Raw genomic sequence first — 18,818 nt, 5'->3', positions numbered from 1 at the left:
TTTATGGGCTGTTTTTTGTTTTCATTTCTTTTTTTTAAATATGGGAGAAGACACATGGTGTGTTTACAGAAAAAATAGTGTGAGTTTCCCGAGAAGGTACGTGAGACAGGCACCAAAGTGACATTATGCTGGGGGCTGGTCTCGGAGGGAAGACCCTCTGAGGAGGAGGAAGGGGAAGAGAATGGCTGCAGAGACAGGCAAAGACGAAAGGATGAAGAACAAGATCTCCAGTGGTGTCTGTGGACACACCGAAAAAAAGGTGCACTTGTTTTTGTGTGAAACCTTTTCCTTTTCCCTCAGGCAGAATAAGATGCTCATGAATTATAAGTAAATGTCAACACTTGAGAGAGCAGACCAGGTTAGAGAACAGGCAGGGCAAGGAAAGAATTCTTGGGAGTCAAGGCTGAGCCAGGAATCCTTGACACAGCAACTCAAATGTATCAACAGAGTAAGCTGAAGACTCTTTATCGAGACACAGCTTCATTCAAATTAAAAAAAACAAACCCCGCCATTGTGAAGTTGGCAGCTAAGTATGAGAGCCTTGAGGCTTTAGCTCAATAGCTTCAGAGCAGGACTTTTTAAAATCTGCTGCTCTTGTTTTGCGTAGGGAAGACAGGGACAGGATTCAAAAATCAGAACACAAGGTCCAGGCAAAGAAGTCTGGCTGCCCCCGCCCCACCATTCTCTGACCTGCTTCTCTTGCTGTCCTGTACATACATATTTTCATTTTTTATTCAGACAGAAATAATACAAATAAATATTCCTAGCTTGCATTTTTTCTTTTTTCCTTCCTTCTTCCCTCTTTCTCCGTTTCTCTCTTTCCTTCCTTCCTTCCTTTCCCTTTCTTTCTTTTACCGCCTGCATCTTGGAGGGCTGTCCTAAGTCCACAGAGAGCTTCCCGCTTCCAGGACCTAGCACCCCTGCACGTGGCTGCCCCGCAGTTTGTGTCTAGTCTGTGCAGATGGACACCTGGGTTGTTTCCATACTTTCGCTTTTAACAACCAATGCTGCAATAGCTAACCTTTACACAAGTCATTGCATAGACGTACAGATGTCATCTGCAGGGTGGGGTTGCTAGACTTGTCACTGCAATCCCTCCAGTGATATCTGAGACAGCCTGTTGCTTACTGCCCCCATGGCCTACCTCCAAGCCCACCCCATGTGCTGTCAAACTTTGGGATTGCTGCCAACCAGAGGTTAAAATTGGTGTCTCTGTGCACTTTTAATAAGCATTCATCTTTTGCAAGTTAAAACTGAGCATTTTTTCATGTTTGTCATTTGAATTTCTTTTTCTGTGAACTATCTGTTTATATCCTTGGCTCCTTTTCTGTTTTGCTGCTGCAGAAGTTCTTAACCAGGGGTCTTTTTCAGAGGGTCTTGTGACTCAGATAAGGTTAAGAATTAAGGGATAAAAAGAACAGTCACCCTAATCCAATACATATCTTGTTATACTTAAGAGGATTTTTTTTTTAGTTTTAAAAACATTTATTGAAATTTAATACATACACAGAAAAATGTATTTATACTATGTCACAGCTTGATGAATCTTCACAAACTGAACACACTCCTATAATGGACATGAGACCAAGAAACAGGATTACCAACACACCAAGAAATAAGTAATCCTTCTCAATAAATAATCCCTCTGGTCCTCACCATTTACAGACTCTTTTCTTCTGTAGTTTCATTGCTTGATTCTATTTCTTGACCTTAATACCTTCCTGATGTCATCATTCAGTTTCCATGACAAAGCTGAATGAAATTTGATCAAGAAGGCAAGTGATTCACAACTCTCAGTCTTCAACAGTTCTGAAAACCCACTCTACTCTGTAAAAGAGTTTTATCACAATTACGGAAGCAACGATCTTAGGGCGGCCCCTGCTGGTGACCAGTTGCTGCTGCTGCTGTTACTAAGTCGCTTCAGTCGTGTCCTACTCTGGGCGACCCCAGAGATGGCAGCCCACCAGGCTTCTTTGTCCATGGGATTTTCCAAGCAAGAGTACTGGAGTGGGGGTGCCATTGCCTTCTCCGCTGGTGACCAGTAGTTACCAGGAAAAGCCTCCCGTTTCCTCTCCAGGCTCTCCGGGACTCGAGTCGCTGCAGACTTACTGTGAACCAGTGCACAGGAGTGTCAAGTACAAATTGCCACTTACGTCTACAAGGATTAAATTGTGTGCTGTTGCTGCTGATGATTTTCAACACTCCCTGAAAGGAGTTCAGGGTGGAGAGCAGAGATGAGGCACTCTGCTCTGGGAAAAACTGGCAGAACAGGTCTTCAGATAGTTGGACACTTTCAGGAGCCCACTTTATGAGCCCAATTCCTGTATCTCTTCAAATCTAGAAAAGCACTAAAATCCTTCATGGTGACAACTACTCCTCATGATTAGCAGAAACTTTCTGCAAAAAGTATGCACTCGATTGCATGTACACCAAAATCACATATATACTGACCTTCCCCCTGCCTCTCTGAGCCATTTCCCAGAGCTGTCTGAAATAGTGTCTCTTGGGCTGTAGTCCTCATTTTGCTCCAAATAAAACTTAACTCACAACTCTCCTGTTGTGCATTTTTTTAAGTCAGCAGAGGGATACAGTGAGGTCACTTAGCAAGGCAACTGGAAGTCCCCTTTCCCTTCCCATTCCCTCAGCCAACATCTGAGGAAGGCAACTATCAACTAATGGACCACAACAGCTTTGGGGGCTATGAATAGAATGACAGGGAAGTGCAGTTAATCTTTGCTTCCCCACCTCTTGCCTATTCCTCCCCAAACAAGGGACTGTTGTGAAGGGCCCTGCTGACTAATATTAACTTATCAAAGGAGCCAACAGCCCCAGTTACGGGTCTCAAAAGCCAGCAGGCAAATAATTATTTACTGAGCAAGATGATGGATTGATCAATTGGTGGGCTGTCACTCACTCAGTAGATTCTGTAGCGTGCTCTGTGCCAGGTACCCTGGCCACATGATGCAATCCCACTGATGATGGGCAAGTGTGAGGGCCAGGGGAACACCGGGTGTAGGGACATTTAACCTACATACCCACAGGGGCAATAGAGGCTGGGGTGGGGGGAAATGGGGGAAAGCTGGAGGAGGAAATATGCTTCTTGCTCTCTGGAAGCTTAGAATCTAGTTAGAGACACAAGAAATGTATGACTAAAAGGCTAAAAAAAAACTAACTTGAGGTGGTGCCTGGAGTTGAGAAATGTCACTTGGGACTCCAGGCACCTCATTTCGGAGCCCTGGAGACGGAGAGGAGCCCAGGGCTGACAAAGCTGACAGGGGGGAGACAGAGGAGCTGGAGGTCCTTCAGTTGCTGTGGGGGGCAAAAAAATAAAAAAGATGTCCAGGAAGCCAACAGGCCAGAGTGGGATCTCAGGGAGGAAAGAGCGGGGAGGGTCACCACCACTCAGGATATGTCCTTAGGGCTGTGGATCCAAGAACTCTGCCATGTCAGGGGCCCCAGAGATGAACAAATTCAAGGATGTGGACTCAATGAATATTGGCTGGTGACCTAGAGATCTGATGCCAGTTTATTCATGTACAAAGGAAAGATACCTTCCCCACAACTAGAACACTTACCGCTTGCCTCCCAGGGTTCCCCCCACCTTTAAAAAAAAAAAAAATTTGGCTATGAATGGCAACCCACTCCAGTGTTCTTGCCTGGAGAATCCCATGGACAGCGGAGCCTGGTGGGCTGCAGCCCATGGGGTCACGAGTCGGACAAGACTTAGTGTTTAAACCACCACCACCAGGAAGTCTTAGCACTGGAATTGCAAGGGAGTGACCCCCTGCCCCACTTGTTTCTTTCCTCGTGATAGTTCCCACCTCTCGGGGGGTGGGGCTTGCCCTCCCTACGGCTTCATCAGCCACCTGCGTGCTGACTTTACAATCTCTTTCCAGTCCAAATCTCTCACTTGAACTTCAGACCCGTGTCTCTTCCTGGTCCTTGGACACCTCCATGTGGCTGCCTCCAGAATCTCTCAAGGTCAATGTATGTAAACTGAGCTCATCATTTAGAAGTATTATATCACAGGAAGGCACAGCCCATGTGTGAGCAGACTCGAGCTTGAGCACCTCCATTCAAATTCCAAATCCAACACTCACCAGCTGTGTGACCTCAGGCACAAGTTACTTAGCTTCTCCTGGCTTCAGTTTCCTCATCTGGAAAATGAAGATGATAAGGATAATCACATGGGACCATTGCGAGAATTAAAATGAGTCTTCTAACACATAAGGAAAGCTAAAGAAGTACCAGCTTTTATTGTGATCTTCTACTTAATTGTGGTTCATCTGTCCCCTGTCAACTGGATTCGACAATGACATTAGAAACAGGCAACGGGAACTTCCCAGGGAGTACAGTGGTTAAGACATCACACTTCCAATGCAGAGATGAGGGGATGTGGACTTGATCTCTGGTCAAGGAACTAAGATCCCACATGCTGTGCTGTGTGGCGTGGCCAAAAAAAAAAAAAAGAGAGAAATAGGCAACAATACCCATTCAGTTGCTCAAACCAGAAAGTCAATTGTTATTGTTGACTTCCTTTCCCGGCCCCTACTGGTCACATGCAACTTCTGATTTTTTGAAAATCAAAAGCTTTGATTTTAAAATAAAAAAAAATTATTTTAAATCAAAAGTTATCTTCCTATATAAATTGTTTCTGCAGTATAATTTGATGGAGTTAAGTCTCCTCTATTCAATCACTTTCCTGGAGAAGGAAATGGCAACCCACTCCAGTATACATGCCGGGATAATCCCATGGACAGAGGAGCCTGGTTGGCTAGAGTCCATGTGGTGGCAAAGAGTTGGACACACCGAGCAATTGAGCACACACGCACGTTTTCCACGCCTTCAGTCACTTGTAAGATTCATGTAACAAGAAGGAAATCAACTGTTGGAGGAATTTGACAGCTACCTTAGCTTTCTGATGGGCTTCCCTAGTAGCTCAAACAGTGAAGAATCTGCCTGCGATGCAGGAGACATGGGTTCAATCCCTGGGTTGAGAGGATGCCCTGGAGAAGGAAATGACTACACACTCCAGTACTCTTGCCTGGAGAATTCCACGGACAGAGGAGCCTGGCGTGCTACAGTCCATGGGGTTGCAGAGTCGGGCACGACTGAGTGAATAACTTTCATTTCATAGATTCTGACTAGATGGCATTACTATGTGTGTTAATACCAAGTCAATTTCCTGAACATATAGTCTCCACATAAGTTCAGGGCCTTTTCTATGGCTAGAAAGATCCTGTGTTGCCGATGTAGGTGGCAGACTGGGATTCTGGTTCCCTCAGGTCACGTGTTTTGTGGCTTCTCCCTCATTCTAAGTCAGGAGGTACCACACAATGAGTCAGACCTATAACTAATGACTTGAAACTTCAGGTCACATCACTGAGGTCTGAGTTAACAGACTTTATTTCCTAGAGGCTCTCTCTCACCTTCCAAATACTCCCCGAGAAGTGAGCTACATCCTCAGAAAGCATCCAACTTTATGATGAAGACATGCTTACCTAAAACGAAGCATTTAAAACCACTTTTGTTTTAGTATTTTAATGCCATATGGGTATAAATAAGGTAAAATGAAGAATTCATCAAAACTGTATGGAGCACCTACTAACCTCCAGGATCTGTCTTAGGCTTTGGGAATTCAATTCATCTAGATATAGTCCTAGCCCTCAAGAATGTGTGGTTTTATCTGAAGCAGTATTTTCAAATGACAGCTTAAGAACACGTCTTTGGTCATGATGAAATTCACTTGGGAAATTCACTGAGGGAAAAAAAATGCATATTTTCCTGTTTCTTTCTTTTTTTTAAATAATTTTGGCCACATGAAGCAACTAGAGGGATTACAGTTCCCTGACAAAGACAAAACCCTGGCCATAGCAGTCCACTTTTGTTTTAGTATTTTAATGCCATGTGGGTATAAATAAGGTAAAATGAGGAATTCATCAAAACTGTATGGAGCACCTACTAACCTCCAGGATCTGTGTTAGGCTTTGGGAATTCAATTCATCTAGATATAGTCCTAGCCCTCAAGAATGTGTGGTTTTATCTGAAGTAGTATTTTCAAATGACAGCTTAAAAACACATCTTTGGTCATGATGAAATTCACTTGGGAAATTCACTGATGGAAAAAAAAACGCGTCATATTTTCCTGTTTCTTTTTTTTTTAATAATTTTGGCCACATGAAGCAACTAGAGGGATTACAGTTCCCTGACAAAGACAAAACCCTGGCCATAGCAGTGAAATGCCAAATCCTAACCACTAGACCACCAGGGATACTTTCCTGTTTCTTAATCTTTTCTAAGAGATGTTGAGAGATGTGCAGCAGTGGATGGCCAAGCTTTTGAGACTGTTTCAATCCTTATTCTGTCACTTTCTAGCACTGTATGACACAGAAAAATGGGCGACAGAACAAGTTATCTGAGTCCAAGTTATCCTCATCTGTAAAATGGGCAAAAATCACAAGAATATTAAATGTGCAAACATGTGCATGGCTGTTGCATAGTGGAGGACAGTCATTATCAGCATTATTCGGCTTGATGTTGGAAGTTTGAAATTAACAGGCTTTTTTCATCCGTTGTCAGTTACTGAGCCTCTCCTACTAACAAGGAGATTTAGAATGTTTTACCCAGCAACCATGGCAGGCTTTAACCACCTTATCCAGTGACCTGTACACAGGTCAGGCCTTCCAAGATCTAGCTGTAGGTAGGTTAAATACACATTTTCAGCAGCCTATCTAGTTAGGTGATTATAGCTAAGGTATTGGGGAGTGGGAGGGTCCAGTTTTGGTTCCGGTGACAACTTCACATAAAGGTTGGGCAAGGACCAACTTTAGCCCATTCTATTGAGGAGAGTCATCTTTTCCCATACAGCGCTGACAGGTGCTCTGAGAGATGCAGACGGGAGTTTGGGTGCGGTGAGGAGAGGTACAGTGAACTCCGCAGAACCACTCTTCCTGTTGGAGGGAGTGGCAGCTGAGGGGAAGCCCACCCCTTCTCAGCCTGTTATGAGTCATACAAATAGACAAGATACCTAAAAATCACCTACTTAGGTGACCTGCCCAAACCTTTTTGCAAAGTTTAGTATGCATGTACGTCTCTCTGTCGACAGGGTCTACAGATCTCTCCAGATTCTCAAAGGAGTCCATGCCTGGAAAACAAAAACAAAACAACAACAACAAAAAACGAGATTCGCTGAAATAGTCCGAAGGGAGAAACTGAGGCCCAGAGATTTTAAAGCGAGTTGCCTCAAGTCGAACAACAGGGATATACTAAAACAAAGGCATTTCAGTTCCGATTCCGGTGTCACGTTCACGGTTCTGACCGTGTCGAATAGCTCCTTGCTTTCTCTGCAGCCCTAGAAGATTCCTTGGGAGGCGAGGGCTCTCGTCGGAGTTCTGGAGATGTCGCAGGAAGTTCAATTCGGGCGTCGAGGGGGCTCTTGCCAATCGCTCAGACGGGGTCCATTGCCGTGAAGATCCCCACCATCATGGCCTCACCCCCGAGGAATCCCGCAGCCTTGTCGACTACAGGTACGGCTCCAGACACCAGGAGACCCGAAGTTGAGGCGACTGGCTGGTGAAGCACAGCCACTCACTCACCTGACCAAGGAGGAAGCGGGCAAACCCCCAAATCCCAGCCCCAGCGAACCCTTCGCGGAGGGAGGAGCCAGTGAAGAGAATAACAGGAAATGACGTCAGGCGCACGTGTTTCGTGAGCGGCTGGCGCCAGGCTTTTGAGACGCGCGGCCATGGCCTGGCGCCTGCGCAGCCGCTGCCTCCCGCGTCGCCGAGTCCCCGAGATGGGAGGAGAATGAGAAGGGGGCGGGGCGCGTGCCTGGGGGACGCAGGCGCAGTGCGACTTCGGAGGCGCTGGTCGTCCCTCCGCGGATTTGGATCCGGGTCAGTCAGGCGCCGCGATCGGGGAGAGACGTTCTAAACTGACCGGACTGGCTTACCGGAGCGCCCCTGCTGCGAGAAGGTGAGTATCCTGACGTGACGCGGACGCGCCGCGTCACCGCGTCTGGGCCTCCCGGCCCGGCCTGGCCACGGGCGTCTTCCTCTGGGCCCTCCCGCCTCACGTCTAGCCGCGTCGCCCGCCGGCGCTGGCCGCCTGGGCCGGGCCGTCCGGGCCGGGCCTGCGCCTCTCCGCGTCCCCTCGGCCACTACGGCCTGGCCCTGCCAGAGGCTTTTCTCTCTCGCCCCTTCCCGCCTCCGCGGCCCCCGCCCCGTGCCTACGCCCTCTCCCGCCGGTCCACAGCTTCCCCTTTTCGCTCTCCTCGGCCGCCCTTTGCCCCTTCCCGCCCTTTCCCGCTGGTTCCCGAGCCCTAGTCTCGTTGGCTGCCTCTTCGGCTCTGTTCCCGCCTCCTTCTGGATCCTTCACCCCTTTGGCCCGACGCAGGCCTCTCATCCTGGCTGGGGGAGTATCCTCAAGGGGAAACTTTGCAGCGGGAGAGCCCGGGCGGGTTAGGGCGCCGGACAGCTTCCCACTTCCCGAAGCCCCCCAGGCCCTGACCTTTCCCCACCCCATCTTGTTTAACCACCGACCCAGTTTCTGGGTGAAAAGAATTAACGTTGTGCTCTAGCACCGAGGGTGTAGAAGTTGAGTGGGTAGAGAGAGACGTGAACGGCCGATTGTTGCAACTTCGTCTTGTTTGCGTCTTTCAGAGTTGCTGGACAGGATTTTCTTTTCCCGGACTCCACGCTTCCTGCTGGGCTGGGAAATTTTCTAAAAGCTTTATTTAACATTGTGATGACACGCTTACGCGTGGATCCTTTATTGATCGTTCTCAGGTCTTTTCAGGGTCCGGGAAATTTGGACCTAGGCTTGTGGTTGTTAAGTGGGCTTGGTTAAAACTGCAAGATATAAATAATATTCTGAGATCTACTCTTCGTTTAAAGTCAGAGAAAATTCAGGAATTTGCCCTTTTGATGAAGGAACTTAGAAGAATTTTGTGTTTTTGTTTTTTTGAAAGGTTAAGGGAAACTCCGAATCCCCGTGTGATTTGACTTAAAGTAACTTTAAAAGTTTGACCTTTGCGGGGATTGTTCAATTTCAAGAAGATAGTACAGTAAAAATCGGCAAGAACGCCTCCCACAAACTTAATGAAGATAAATCAAGTGTAAGATCCCCAGAGTTGGTTGTGCAGCTCTTGATTTGAGTGAATGGGAAGAGGGAGGAGCATGGTAAAGCCTTTTAAAATTACAAACACGCTACTATTTAGCTGTTAAGATCATACCTGAGATTCACCTTTGCTCTGGGTTAATTTAACTGAAGAAAAAGATGAGTAATCAAAATGCTCGAAGTCTGAAAATAGTAGATGGAACTTCATTCCTAGAGTTTTAGTCAGTAGCCAGTCTTATTCTGGCCTGTTTTGGTTTGTAAATGATGGATCTTTTACTGTGTCAGTAAGAATATTAGTGGAGTTTGTATTAACATCTGGAGGTCACCTACAGTATATTAAGTTAGCCCTGTATAGTTAAAAGCTTTATATGAGTGCAAAACATCCTAGCACAGTGTTAGGGCAGGAATGGGGTTCATAGTCCTGGTGTCAGGAATGGGGTTCATAGTCCTGGTGTCAGGTTCACACTTAGACGCCTAAGCATCCAGACTAGTGCTAAAAGTACATCGTAGTGATTCTGTCAATATTTGTGTAAGGAATGGATTTCTGCCCGAATGCATATGTAGATGTGATGTGTGCTGATCCAGAAGAGGGATTGTGTGGGGTCCACAGGAGTGGGGAGACTGGTTCAGATGATGTCTGTCTGTGAGGGCCAGTGTTTGACTGGTCATAAAGTAATTGAGGAAAACTAATAAATAAAAACTTTATTTTAGTTCTGCCAGCAGGAGGAATTTGTTTACAGCCTACAGATAGCACCGTTTTAGATGCTGTGGAGCTTCAAAAATAAGAGAATATCTGATCTTTGGTCACCCCTTTCCCCAGGTACATATATATATATATAGGACGTTATTGTGTATCTGGGAGAGGAGCCTCCTCTAAATCTAGAACTGAATTAGGAGCTAGTGAAATACGGAATCGACACGTTTCTTCTGGTTAAATAAACCAGCAAAATATATGTGGGGAATGTATTTCAGTATTTTGTTTTAAGAAGTTGAGGTGAAAACTAGATGAATTCTTTTGAGACTGTTTTCAATGTTCTCAGAGAAGTCTACCTAAAATACCTTTTATACATAAATAAAACAAATAGTCTTGATTCCTTGCTTCCTAATTCTGCCTCTGGTACTGCACGGTTACATTATCAAACATATCATGACACTCTGACCTTTAGAATATTAGAGATCTCACAATAACATCAAACCCACCCCTGAGAAATGAGGAGATATAGAATCAAAGAGGCTCCAAGGATCCAGGCACTGCTCACTGGGAGAGTGCCCAAGGAGGGGTGGGGGTGGGGGGATGGGGTAGCAGGTTAGAAATAGAGAAGGTGAATGCTTAAAAAAATTCCTCATTTTATTATTTTTTTGTTTTACTTTTTTCTTTCTGATTTCCAGTAATATGTTTATAGAAACTCATGTGTTTTTCATTCCGGATTTGGTATCAGGAAATTTTTTACCCTAAAAGTAAAAAAAAAACAAAAAAAAACGGTGAGATTAGAGTCAATGAATTGATTAACTTCTCTATTGTATCTTGTTGTTTTGGTTCGTCTCCCCCCCCCCCCCCCCCACCTTTTTGGTTTAAATATAAAAATCGGGGTGGGAGAAACGGAGAACTTTGGTTAATCAAACTAGTTGATTAGGTGGAGATCATTTAAAGGCTTATCTGTAGAACAATTTCAATTTTTTCCTTTACTTCCTATCTTTTTAGCTACCTTTAAGATTTTGAGTTACAAGTATAGTTCATCTATTTTTGTGAGAAAGTATTAGAAGCTAAAGAAAGCAAAGGTATCAATCTTATAGATGTGTGCGGAGTAGTCAATATCACTGAAACATGTTTGTAATCCTGCCTTGATAGTGGTAACAACTTGATACCTATCTGTGTGAATATTAATACAAGTATAAATATTGATAACTGCTTCAGGATTGCCTTAGAGAAATGCTGTCATGTGTCATGTAGTTACTCTTATCTGAAATGTTTAGAGTTAGATGAGACAAAAAATAGCGGGTTTTTTTGTTGTTTAAAAATTTTTGTTGAAGTATATATAGTTGATTTACAATATTGTATTAGTTTCAAGTACACAGGAAAGTGAATGTTTGCATATACATATATACACTTTTTAAGAGTAGCGTTTTAAAGATCAGAGTCTTGTAGGCTAAACTTTTCCCTTTTATTTCCAATGCAATGATCATCTTTTCTGTAGGTTTCTAGACTTCTACAACTGGAAAGATTTCCCTTCTTGTTAAAAAGTATACTGAAACACAGATTTTAGGTAATGTGATCTAATTTCCAAAACTGTGAAACAGAGTATTGGCATCAAGTATTTGGACAATTTAAATACCATCATAATAAACACATGTTTTCTGTATCATTTCATTTGTCTCCTCTTAAATAAAACCTGCAGTTTCCTAATCATTGAAACTTCCTTTTAGAAATAGAAATTTGCACTTTATCCCACTAAGAAGCAATGGTAGTATCAGGAATACAGATTTTAACCTGTTTCCACTTTGCTCATTTAATTTTTATTTTCTTTTTTTTAGTATTAACGGGAACATCCGTAGTATAAAAACTTTCACAATGAAATCGGAAGCCAAGGATGGAGAGGAGGAGAGTCTACAAACTGCTTTCAAGAAACTAAGAGTGGATGCATCAGGGTAATTAAATATGAAGTATATTATTGGGGAATTGTTTACTCGATTTAAATAGACATTTCCTCAGGGGAGCTCTTTCTCTTCTAAAGTTTCTTTTTATTTGTAGGAAGTATAAAATGTTAATAGTGTGATATTTTACCAAATTCTGTATAACATTGTTCTAAAAGAAACTCTTCTGTTAAATTTTGAGAAGTAGCTGCTCATTTGTATTCCAAGGTTGGGAATTATCCTTAACTTTGGAAGAGTACCGCTTTCCCTGCCCCCTGCCTCTTTTTAATCACACATTAGCAGTCAGTGTCGCAACAGAGAGTTCCTCCTACTCCTCTAGGGAATCACAGTATTTTTCACTGAAAGTGAGTTGGTTCAATAGGAATCTCTGCAGACATTGTCGATTTCATGGGCTCTGATCGCGGAGCCTATCACTATGGAAACCTCTATTCATTAGGGTTCTGTCACTGAGATCAATAGTCTTGGACCCTTTGGCCAAACTAATTAGAGCACCTGCAGACCAGCTGCTGTCTGAATGTTAATATTTCACCCTTTGCAGAATGTTTTATACAGGACTCTTCATCCCCATTCTTTGCCCCAGGCCAGAAGATATCTTAAATTTTAATGGATATAACAATATTTCATTTCATGAATGGAAACCCAACACTCAGCAAGACGCAATAATGACTATTAAAATTTATTACTCATTTTACTATGCCCTCAACACTGACTGAAGTACTCTGTACATATCATCTAATCCTCACTACCAACTTAGAAGATAGACAGCACAGAGTATACTGTATAGTTTACAGAGGAGCTACAGATGAATTGTCTTGTAAAAGGTCACATTGGTAAGACGTGGTAGAGCCAGAATTTGAACCCAGATAATTTTTCTCCAGAACCTCTGCTCTTAACCATTCCTTTTTATGGTACCTTGAAGACAACATGAAGAAATGCATTCAGTACCTGGCACATAGTAAAATTAAATAGATGTTAGTTGTTACAGCTGTCTGCCTATTGCTAATACTGTTTTTGGCCTACCAAATGAGAAAATTTATGCTCATAGATTTGCACAGTAGCTGTTACAGGTGCTGACATTCGTTTCCATGATACTGCAAATAAGTATCTTCTCCTAGTGATTTTGCCAATACAGTCATCTTGCTGTTAGAATTGATTAGTACTTGCTATTTGGGGAAGCAGAAGAACACGTAGTTCCTGACTTGAGTCATGGTGTGATTTCTGGTATAGACATGCAGCTTTTAATCAGGAAAATACTTATAAATGCACAGGTATACGTAAATCCCTTAGTGTATAAATTTACTTAGCTCTTGATACGCAGACTTTTTTCCTGGTTATTTTCCTTGGAACATAAAATTAAGCTATTTCTGTGCCCCTAAAAATTACTTGGAACATAAAATCTTTCAAAATACAGTTTATGTACAGTTTATGGTCCGATATTATTTGTTCATAGCTTGCAGTCTACTATGTGTAAAATTATAAAGAGAAGGAGCAGTGGAGAACATCTGAGAAAACCAAGTAAGGGTACGTGGGGTGAGTCATTACTGTGACTAAGCAGAATGCGGCTTGCATAGTGTATCAGACAGTCCTAGTTGGTGGTTTGGAATTGTTGCTGATTTACAAACGGAACATGTGAGGTACTGACTCATAAACTAACCAAGCCTTGCCAAGGAATTTAGTATGATCCTGTTGAACGGGTTTTGGTTTCTAATGGTATTTGTCTTATCAGGATAGACTCTGTATATTTAATTGCAAAACAATATAGTCCTTTTTTTCAGACTGTATATATATATTTAGCATAATACATGCTTGTTATGTATAAATCATAAAATGGATAAAAAAGTAAAAATCACAACTTACCATTACCACTGTTACTATCTAAATCATCTGTAATATCACTTTCTTTACACAGTCGAAATCATAATATATGTACAGGTATTCATCCATGCTGTTTTCCCTTAATATTATAAGCATTCTCCCATGTCATTAAAAGTTCTTTGTACACTTAATTTTTAATAAATTCCTAATATCCCATTGTATACCGAATGACAGTAATTTTATATAGTATGGTATTTTCTGTTATTAGACAGAAATTACAATTTAGTTATTGCCAGCTTTTAAATTATATTTCAGTGAGTGAACATCTTTTGACTTAGTAGACTGTCTCTTTCTATAGGATATTTGTCAGTACCACAGCATGTATAGTAGGAGCCCTGTGTACGTGTGTGTGTGTGTGTGTGTGTGTATATTGAAAAAGTCCAGAAGAATTTGATGTTAATGTTGATCTCTGGATTGTGAAATTAGAGTTGATTCTTTTCTCTTTTAAATTTTTTCATCTTCTTTACTGAGAACCCACGTTACTTGTGTAGTTTTAAACTGCAGAGGTTTAACTGAGTAATATTTCAGGTTTATTGGTTGTAAAAATCAGAATATTTTTGTATAAGTTGTATAGTATTTGAAAAAGGATTCATTTAGATTGAGTCTCCCAATGTTAGATTGAGTTTCCTGAAGTTTATCCTCCTGAACTTAGTTTCCACAGCTCTGTTTTGCCCACATAAAATAAGTGGTCAGTGTCATTAGCATTCTCCCTGGACATAAGGCCTGATCTGCCCCAGATAAACAGTCTATTTATATCCGACTGCTGGTTATACTTAAGAGTCATTCTTTGGCTTACGATTTTGCAACTGTGAACTCTTAGGGATCCTCCAAATTTGGTTTTGGAGGACAGTTTACAGTAAAAGCTGAGCAATTCTTGAGAAAAGCAAACAGCAAAGGCAATAAAGGTATTAACACAAGTTGCATTTGGGTTGGTGAGAGCAGTGTGTTCTCCTGGCGTGGTTTTCTAAGCAGTAAACTCTGTTCTTGTCTTCAGGTCCATAGCATCTCTGTCTGTTGGAGAAGGCACAAGTGTCAGAGCGTCAGTCAGAGCAGCAGCAGAGGATACCAAACCTAAGACCGTGTGTGCATCTAAAGACAGTTGGCATGGGTAAGAACTTCTCAGTGCAGATGGTTTTTATCCCAGCACCTTGACGTATTACTGGATTTTCTTTCCTGAAAATTCAAAAGAGAATGTCTTACGATACAGAACCCAAGATGCACCATTAAAGAAGAACCTTTCTTCTCATTGTGAATTTGCTGTATGGCCTGGTCCGTAGTCAGTTTTTATAAATGTTCTATGTGTGTTTGAGAAGAATGGCTCTCCTCTAATCATTCTTAGGTTTTATAAATGTCCATTAAAGTAAGCTTTTAAATGTCTTATTTACAGGATCTTTTTTCAAGTAATTTTTGTTGTTGTTAGCTTGGCCTATTAATAATTGAGGGTTTGTTGAACTGTCCCCCACTGGAGTACATTTGTTTATTTTCCCTGTAAGTTCTATATTTTTGCTTTATTGTTTTGAAGCTGTTTTGTTTATAGGCTAAGTTCATGCCAGTTTAGAATGTTTTCTTCCTGATGAATTGAGACTTTTACTGTATTTAGTGACCTTCTTAATCCCCCATAATGGCTTTTGTCATAAAGTCTGTTTTGTCTGGAGTTGATAAAACTAATACAGTTGTCTTTTAGTATTTGCCTAGTGTATCTTTTTCTATTTTATTTTCAACCATTTTGTGTTTCAGAATTTTTGGTGTGTCTGATATAAATATGTATGGCTTATTTAATTTTACTCAGTCTGATAATCTTTTTTTTTAAACTTACATTTATTTTGATTATTGATATATTTGGATTTGTTCTGTTCTTTTATACTGTTTGTCCTGCTTTTTCTTTTTTCTTTCTTTTATTCTCACCTTCCCTCTTCTCCCCATTTAAAAAATTGTTTGAAATATGTTTGTTCTTCTCCATACCAGTTTTCCTTTCATTGGTTTGGAAATTACATACTTTTGTTTCTCTTAGCCCTCCTCCTCAGAACTCTTTTGCTCCAGTCTCCTTCTGCGATGTGATGGCCTGGTACTTTAGTTCTGTCACTCATTTTTTGTCTTACCAGTTCAGTTTTATTTACCCTACTTCATTTTATTTAAATTAGAGAGTGTTTGTTTAGATTCATCTCATGTACACTTTCTTTACTCTCACCATTGTGGCATCAGACCTTCCATGTAGCATCAGTGTCTTCCTAAAGAAGTCTGTTATTTAGGTTAAAAAGGGGAGGGGGCTCTCTGTTAGTTGTCCATATAGAATGTTTCTCTGAAAATGTCTGTATTTCATCCTTTTTCTTGAAAGTTATACCTGATTTAATATACCTGAAATCATGGTCCTAGTTGACAGCTGTTTTCTCTTAGCACTTGAAGGTATTGTCTTCTGGCTTCCATGTTGTTGTTGCAAAGCCTACTTTCAGACTTAATTTTTCTTCTTTTGGCAATAATCCATCTAGTCTCTAGCTGCTTTTAAGATGTTCCTGTTGTTTTTGGTATTCTCCAATTGGTTGTCCTGCTTTAGCGTGTGCTTCTTGTGTTTGTAGATTCTTTTGCATCAATTTAGAAAATTGCTCGGCCATTATCTCTTTCAGATTTGCTTGGCAATTTTGAGCCTTTTTCTCTTTGCACAATTCTTATTAAAGACTTTTTATAAAAATTACATAATGTGCCTGATAATTCCCAATATCTGAAAACTTGAGAGTATCTAAATCTGTTTTTCAGCTGTTTCCAGTGATAGAAATGAATTCTAAATCTGTCGTTCTGTCGATCGAGTGACTGTTTGTAGCATTAGCGCCCCCCGCGATGGTACTGACACTGCCTTGTTCAGAGCATGCAGCCCAGCACTGAGGTTTTTCTAAGTTGTCTGTGCAAGGTGCTTCCCCAGACCACTGGTCAGAGGTTCCTAAGCCAAGGGTTGGGACAGGGCAGACAGGTCTTCTGCACCAAATGTTTGGTCAGAGAAATGTGACTTAAAACTACCCTTTACCAGTCCTGTAGTAAGGGTGTGTTGGAGTTTTTGAGATGCACAGACTCAGGCAGCTTGACAATGGAAGTGGGTACACGTCTTTGGGGAGAACTTACTTCCACTCAATCACCAGAGAGATGGCAATTTCCCAACCATGTTAAAGGATCTCTTTAGAAGAACTCTGTATCCTAACATCCTCTTGTGTGTTTTTTCCTCTTAGGTCTACTAGGAAGTCTTCACGAGGAGCAGTGAGAACCCAGCGTCGACGCCGTTCCAAGTCTCCTGTCCTTCATCCTCCAAAGTTCATACATTGCAGTACAATAGCTTCTTCCAGCAGCCAGCTCAAGCACAAAAGCCAGACTGACTCCCCTGATGGCAGCAGTGGGCTGGGAATTCCAACCCCTAAAGAGTTCAATGCAGGAGAATGCTCAACTTCTCTCGATACTAATCACACAGGGGCGGTTGCTGAGCCTTTGAGAACTTCGGTTCCAAGGCTCCCATCAGAGAGTAAGGAGGAAGATTCCTCTGATGCGCCCCAAGTCTCCCAAGCAAGTCTCCAGGCCAGTGATCTCTCTGACTTTCAATCGGTTTCCAAGCTAAACCTGGGCAGGCCATGTGCATGCGTAGGCCAGGAGTGCCAGTGTACGAGGTGGCAGGACATGGAGGTGTACTCCTTCTCAGGCCTGCAGAATGTCCCCCCCTTGGCCCCAGAGCGAAGATCCACACTGGAGGACTACTCCCAGTCGCTTCACACGAGAACTCTGTCTGGCTCTCCCCGTTCCTGTTCTGAGCAGGCTCGTGTCTATGTGGATGACGTGACCATTGAGGACCTGTCGGGCTACATGGAATATTACTTGTATATCCCCAAGAAGATGTCCCACATGGCAGAAATGATGTACACCTGAGAGTGAGAATCTCCTTCCTATGCTTTAACCAATGAAGGGTTGTCAGAGAGTTAGTTAACAGCAGACCTTGCAGCTACTTTGTGTGAGAAGACATCTCCTTCTGCTCACTGTGCTTGCAATAAAAACTTTTCTTGGCATCTCAGTCAGTTAATCTTCGTTCTTTAAACTTTCTGAGTTCTTACATACCCACCAAAGTGAGCAGATCATTTAGAAATGTCCCTGGGGGATGAACAAACGGTCATTGCTTGACTGGTAGCAGTGGGTTTATGGTGAAAGCCTTTGAAAAAACAGTGCATTTTTCAAATGTGTGTAAGATTTGGGTGCCAAGGAAAATGAAATGTGGTTTTGTAACTGGACTGAATATGTGTCATGCTGTAGTTGCCAGCCCAGCAGTATTAGAAGTTACACAACTGGTTTAAATCATCTGATTTACATGAGATTTATTGTGTCTTTAAAGGTTTCTTATGTTACTGTTAAGCCAGAGATCTAAGGTTTAGATTCAATATAAATAAACTGGCTGGCCTGCCCTATATTGTTTGAGAGAATCATTAACCATCACCAAGCAGACCCCTGGTGGTGCTATTCACCCTGAGACACATCACATAAAATTTCTTACATGAGAAGCAGCTTGGAGTGAGCTGCTTCATTGCGGGAGACGGGTGTGATGTTTGACATTGCTGTGTATCTGCTCCATCTCTAGCATTCTGGTATATATGGTATGTTTCAGTCACTTGCAGTATAGATCTCATACCTCAGTTTCAAATGTTCTGGATGGACAGTATCTCTTTGCACTGCCCTCCTACCCCAGCAGGCCCCAAAGAGAATTTTATCCATGCCATGTCCTGTAATTAGACGAGATCGGGTGCGTTCAGGGTGGTATGGCCGTAGACCATGTCGTGTAATTAAAGGCCGACCAGGCCACTGCTCCTCCAAAGTTTGGTACAAAAGTCTGTCCCCAGTTTCCACTGGAGGAAGAACTCTCTCTTTCCCGGGTGGTTCCAAAGTGAATTTTACATACGGCCATATAAGGCAAGAGTACTGGTTTGCCATTCCCTTCTCTAATTGAATATATCCAATGAATATACTCCAATATTCATTGGAAGGACTGATGCTTAAGCTGAAACTCCAATACTTTGGCTACCTGATAACGAAAAACTGACTCATTGGAAAAGACCCTGATGCTGGAAAAGATCAAAGGCAGGAGGAAAGAAGGGGACAACAGAGGATGAGATGGTTGGATGGCATCACTGACTCGATGGGCATGAGTTTGAGCA

The 18,818-nt window shown here is 42.4% G+C and overlaps 1 protein-coding gene and 1 long non-coding RNA gene across 5 annotated transcripts; one reads left to right on the top strand and one right to left on the bottom strand.

Moving 5' to 3' along the window:
* Positions 1-1,466: 1,466 nt before the first annotated feature.
* LOC122681738 lies at positions 1,467-4,985 on the bottom strand. Its single transcript, XR_006337095.1, has 3 exons — positions 4,249-4,985; positions 4,101-4,157; positions 1,467-2,108 (listed from the first exon to the last, which is right to left on the bottom strand). It is a non-coding gene; the product is annotated as an uncharacterized LOC122681738 (long non-coding RNA).
* A 2,722-nt stretch (positions 4,986-7,707) lies between these two features.
* Positions 7,708-17,686, top strand: OSER1 (oxidative stress responsive serine rich 1). 4 transcript variants are annotated; one of them, XM_043883816.1, is made up of 5 exons: positions 7,786-7,974; positions 9,829-9,937; positions 11,650-11,763; positions 14,639-14,752; positions 16,860-17,686. In XM_043883816.1, exons 3-5 carry the CDS (start codon positions 11,687-11,689, stop codon positions 17,542-17,544), a joined length of 876 nt encoding a protein of 291 aa, XP_043739751.1. In that variant the 5' UTR covers positions 7,786-7,974; positions 9,829-9,937; positions 11,650-11,686; the 3' UTR covers positions 17,545-17,686. The 4 variants fall into 4 exon arrangements, with proteins under 4 accessions (XP_043739750.1, XP_043739753.1, XP_043739751.1 ...); XM_043883817.1 differs by lacking the exon at positions 7,786-7,974 and adding an exon at positions 8,931-9,115; XM_043883815.1 differs by lacking the exon at positions 9,829-9,937 and having other exon boundaries at positions 7,708-7,974.
* Positions 17,687-18,818: the final 1,132 nt, after the last annotated feature.

The sequence above is a fragment of the Cervus elaphus genome, chromosome 23, assembly GCF_910594005.1.
Source record: "Cervus elaphus chromosome 23, mCerEla1.1, whole genome shotgun sequence".
Taxonomy (NCBI): domain Eukaryota; kingdom Metazoa; phylum Chordata; class Mammalia; order Artiodactyla; family Cervidae; genus Cervus; species Cervus elaphus.
This window is presented reverse-complemented; position numbering and strand designations above follow the sequence as displayed.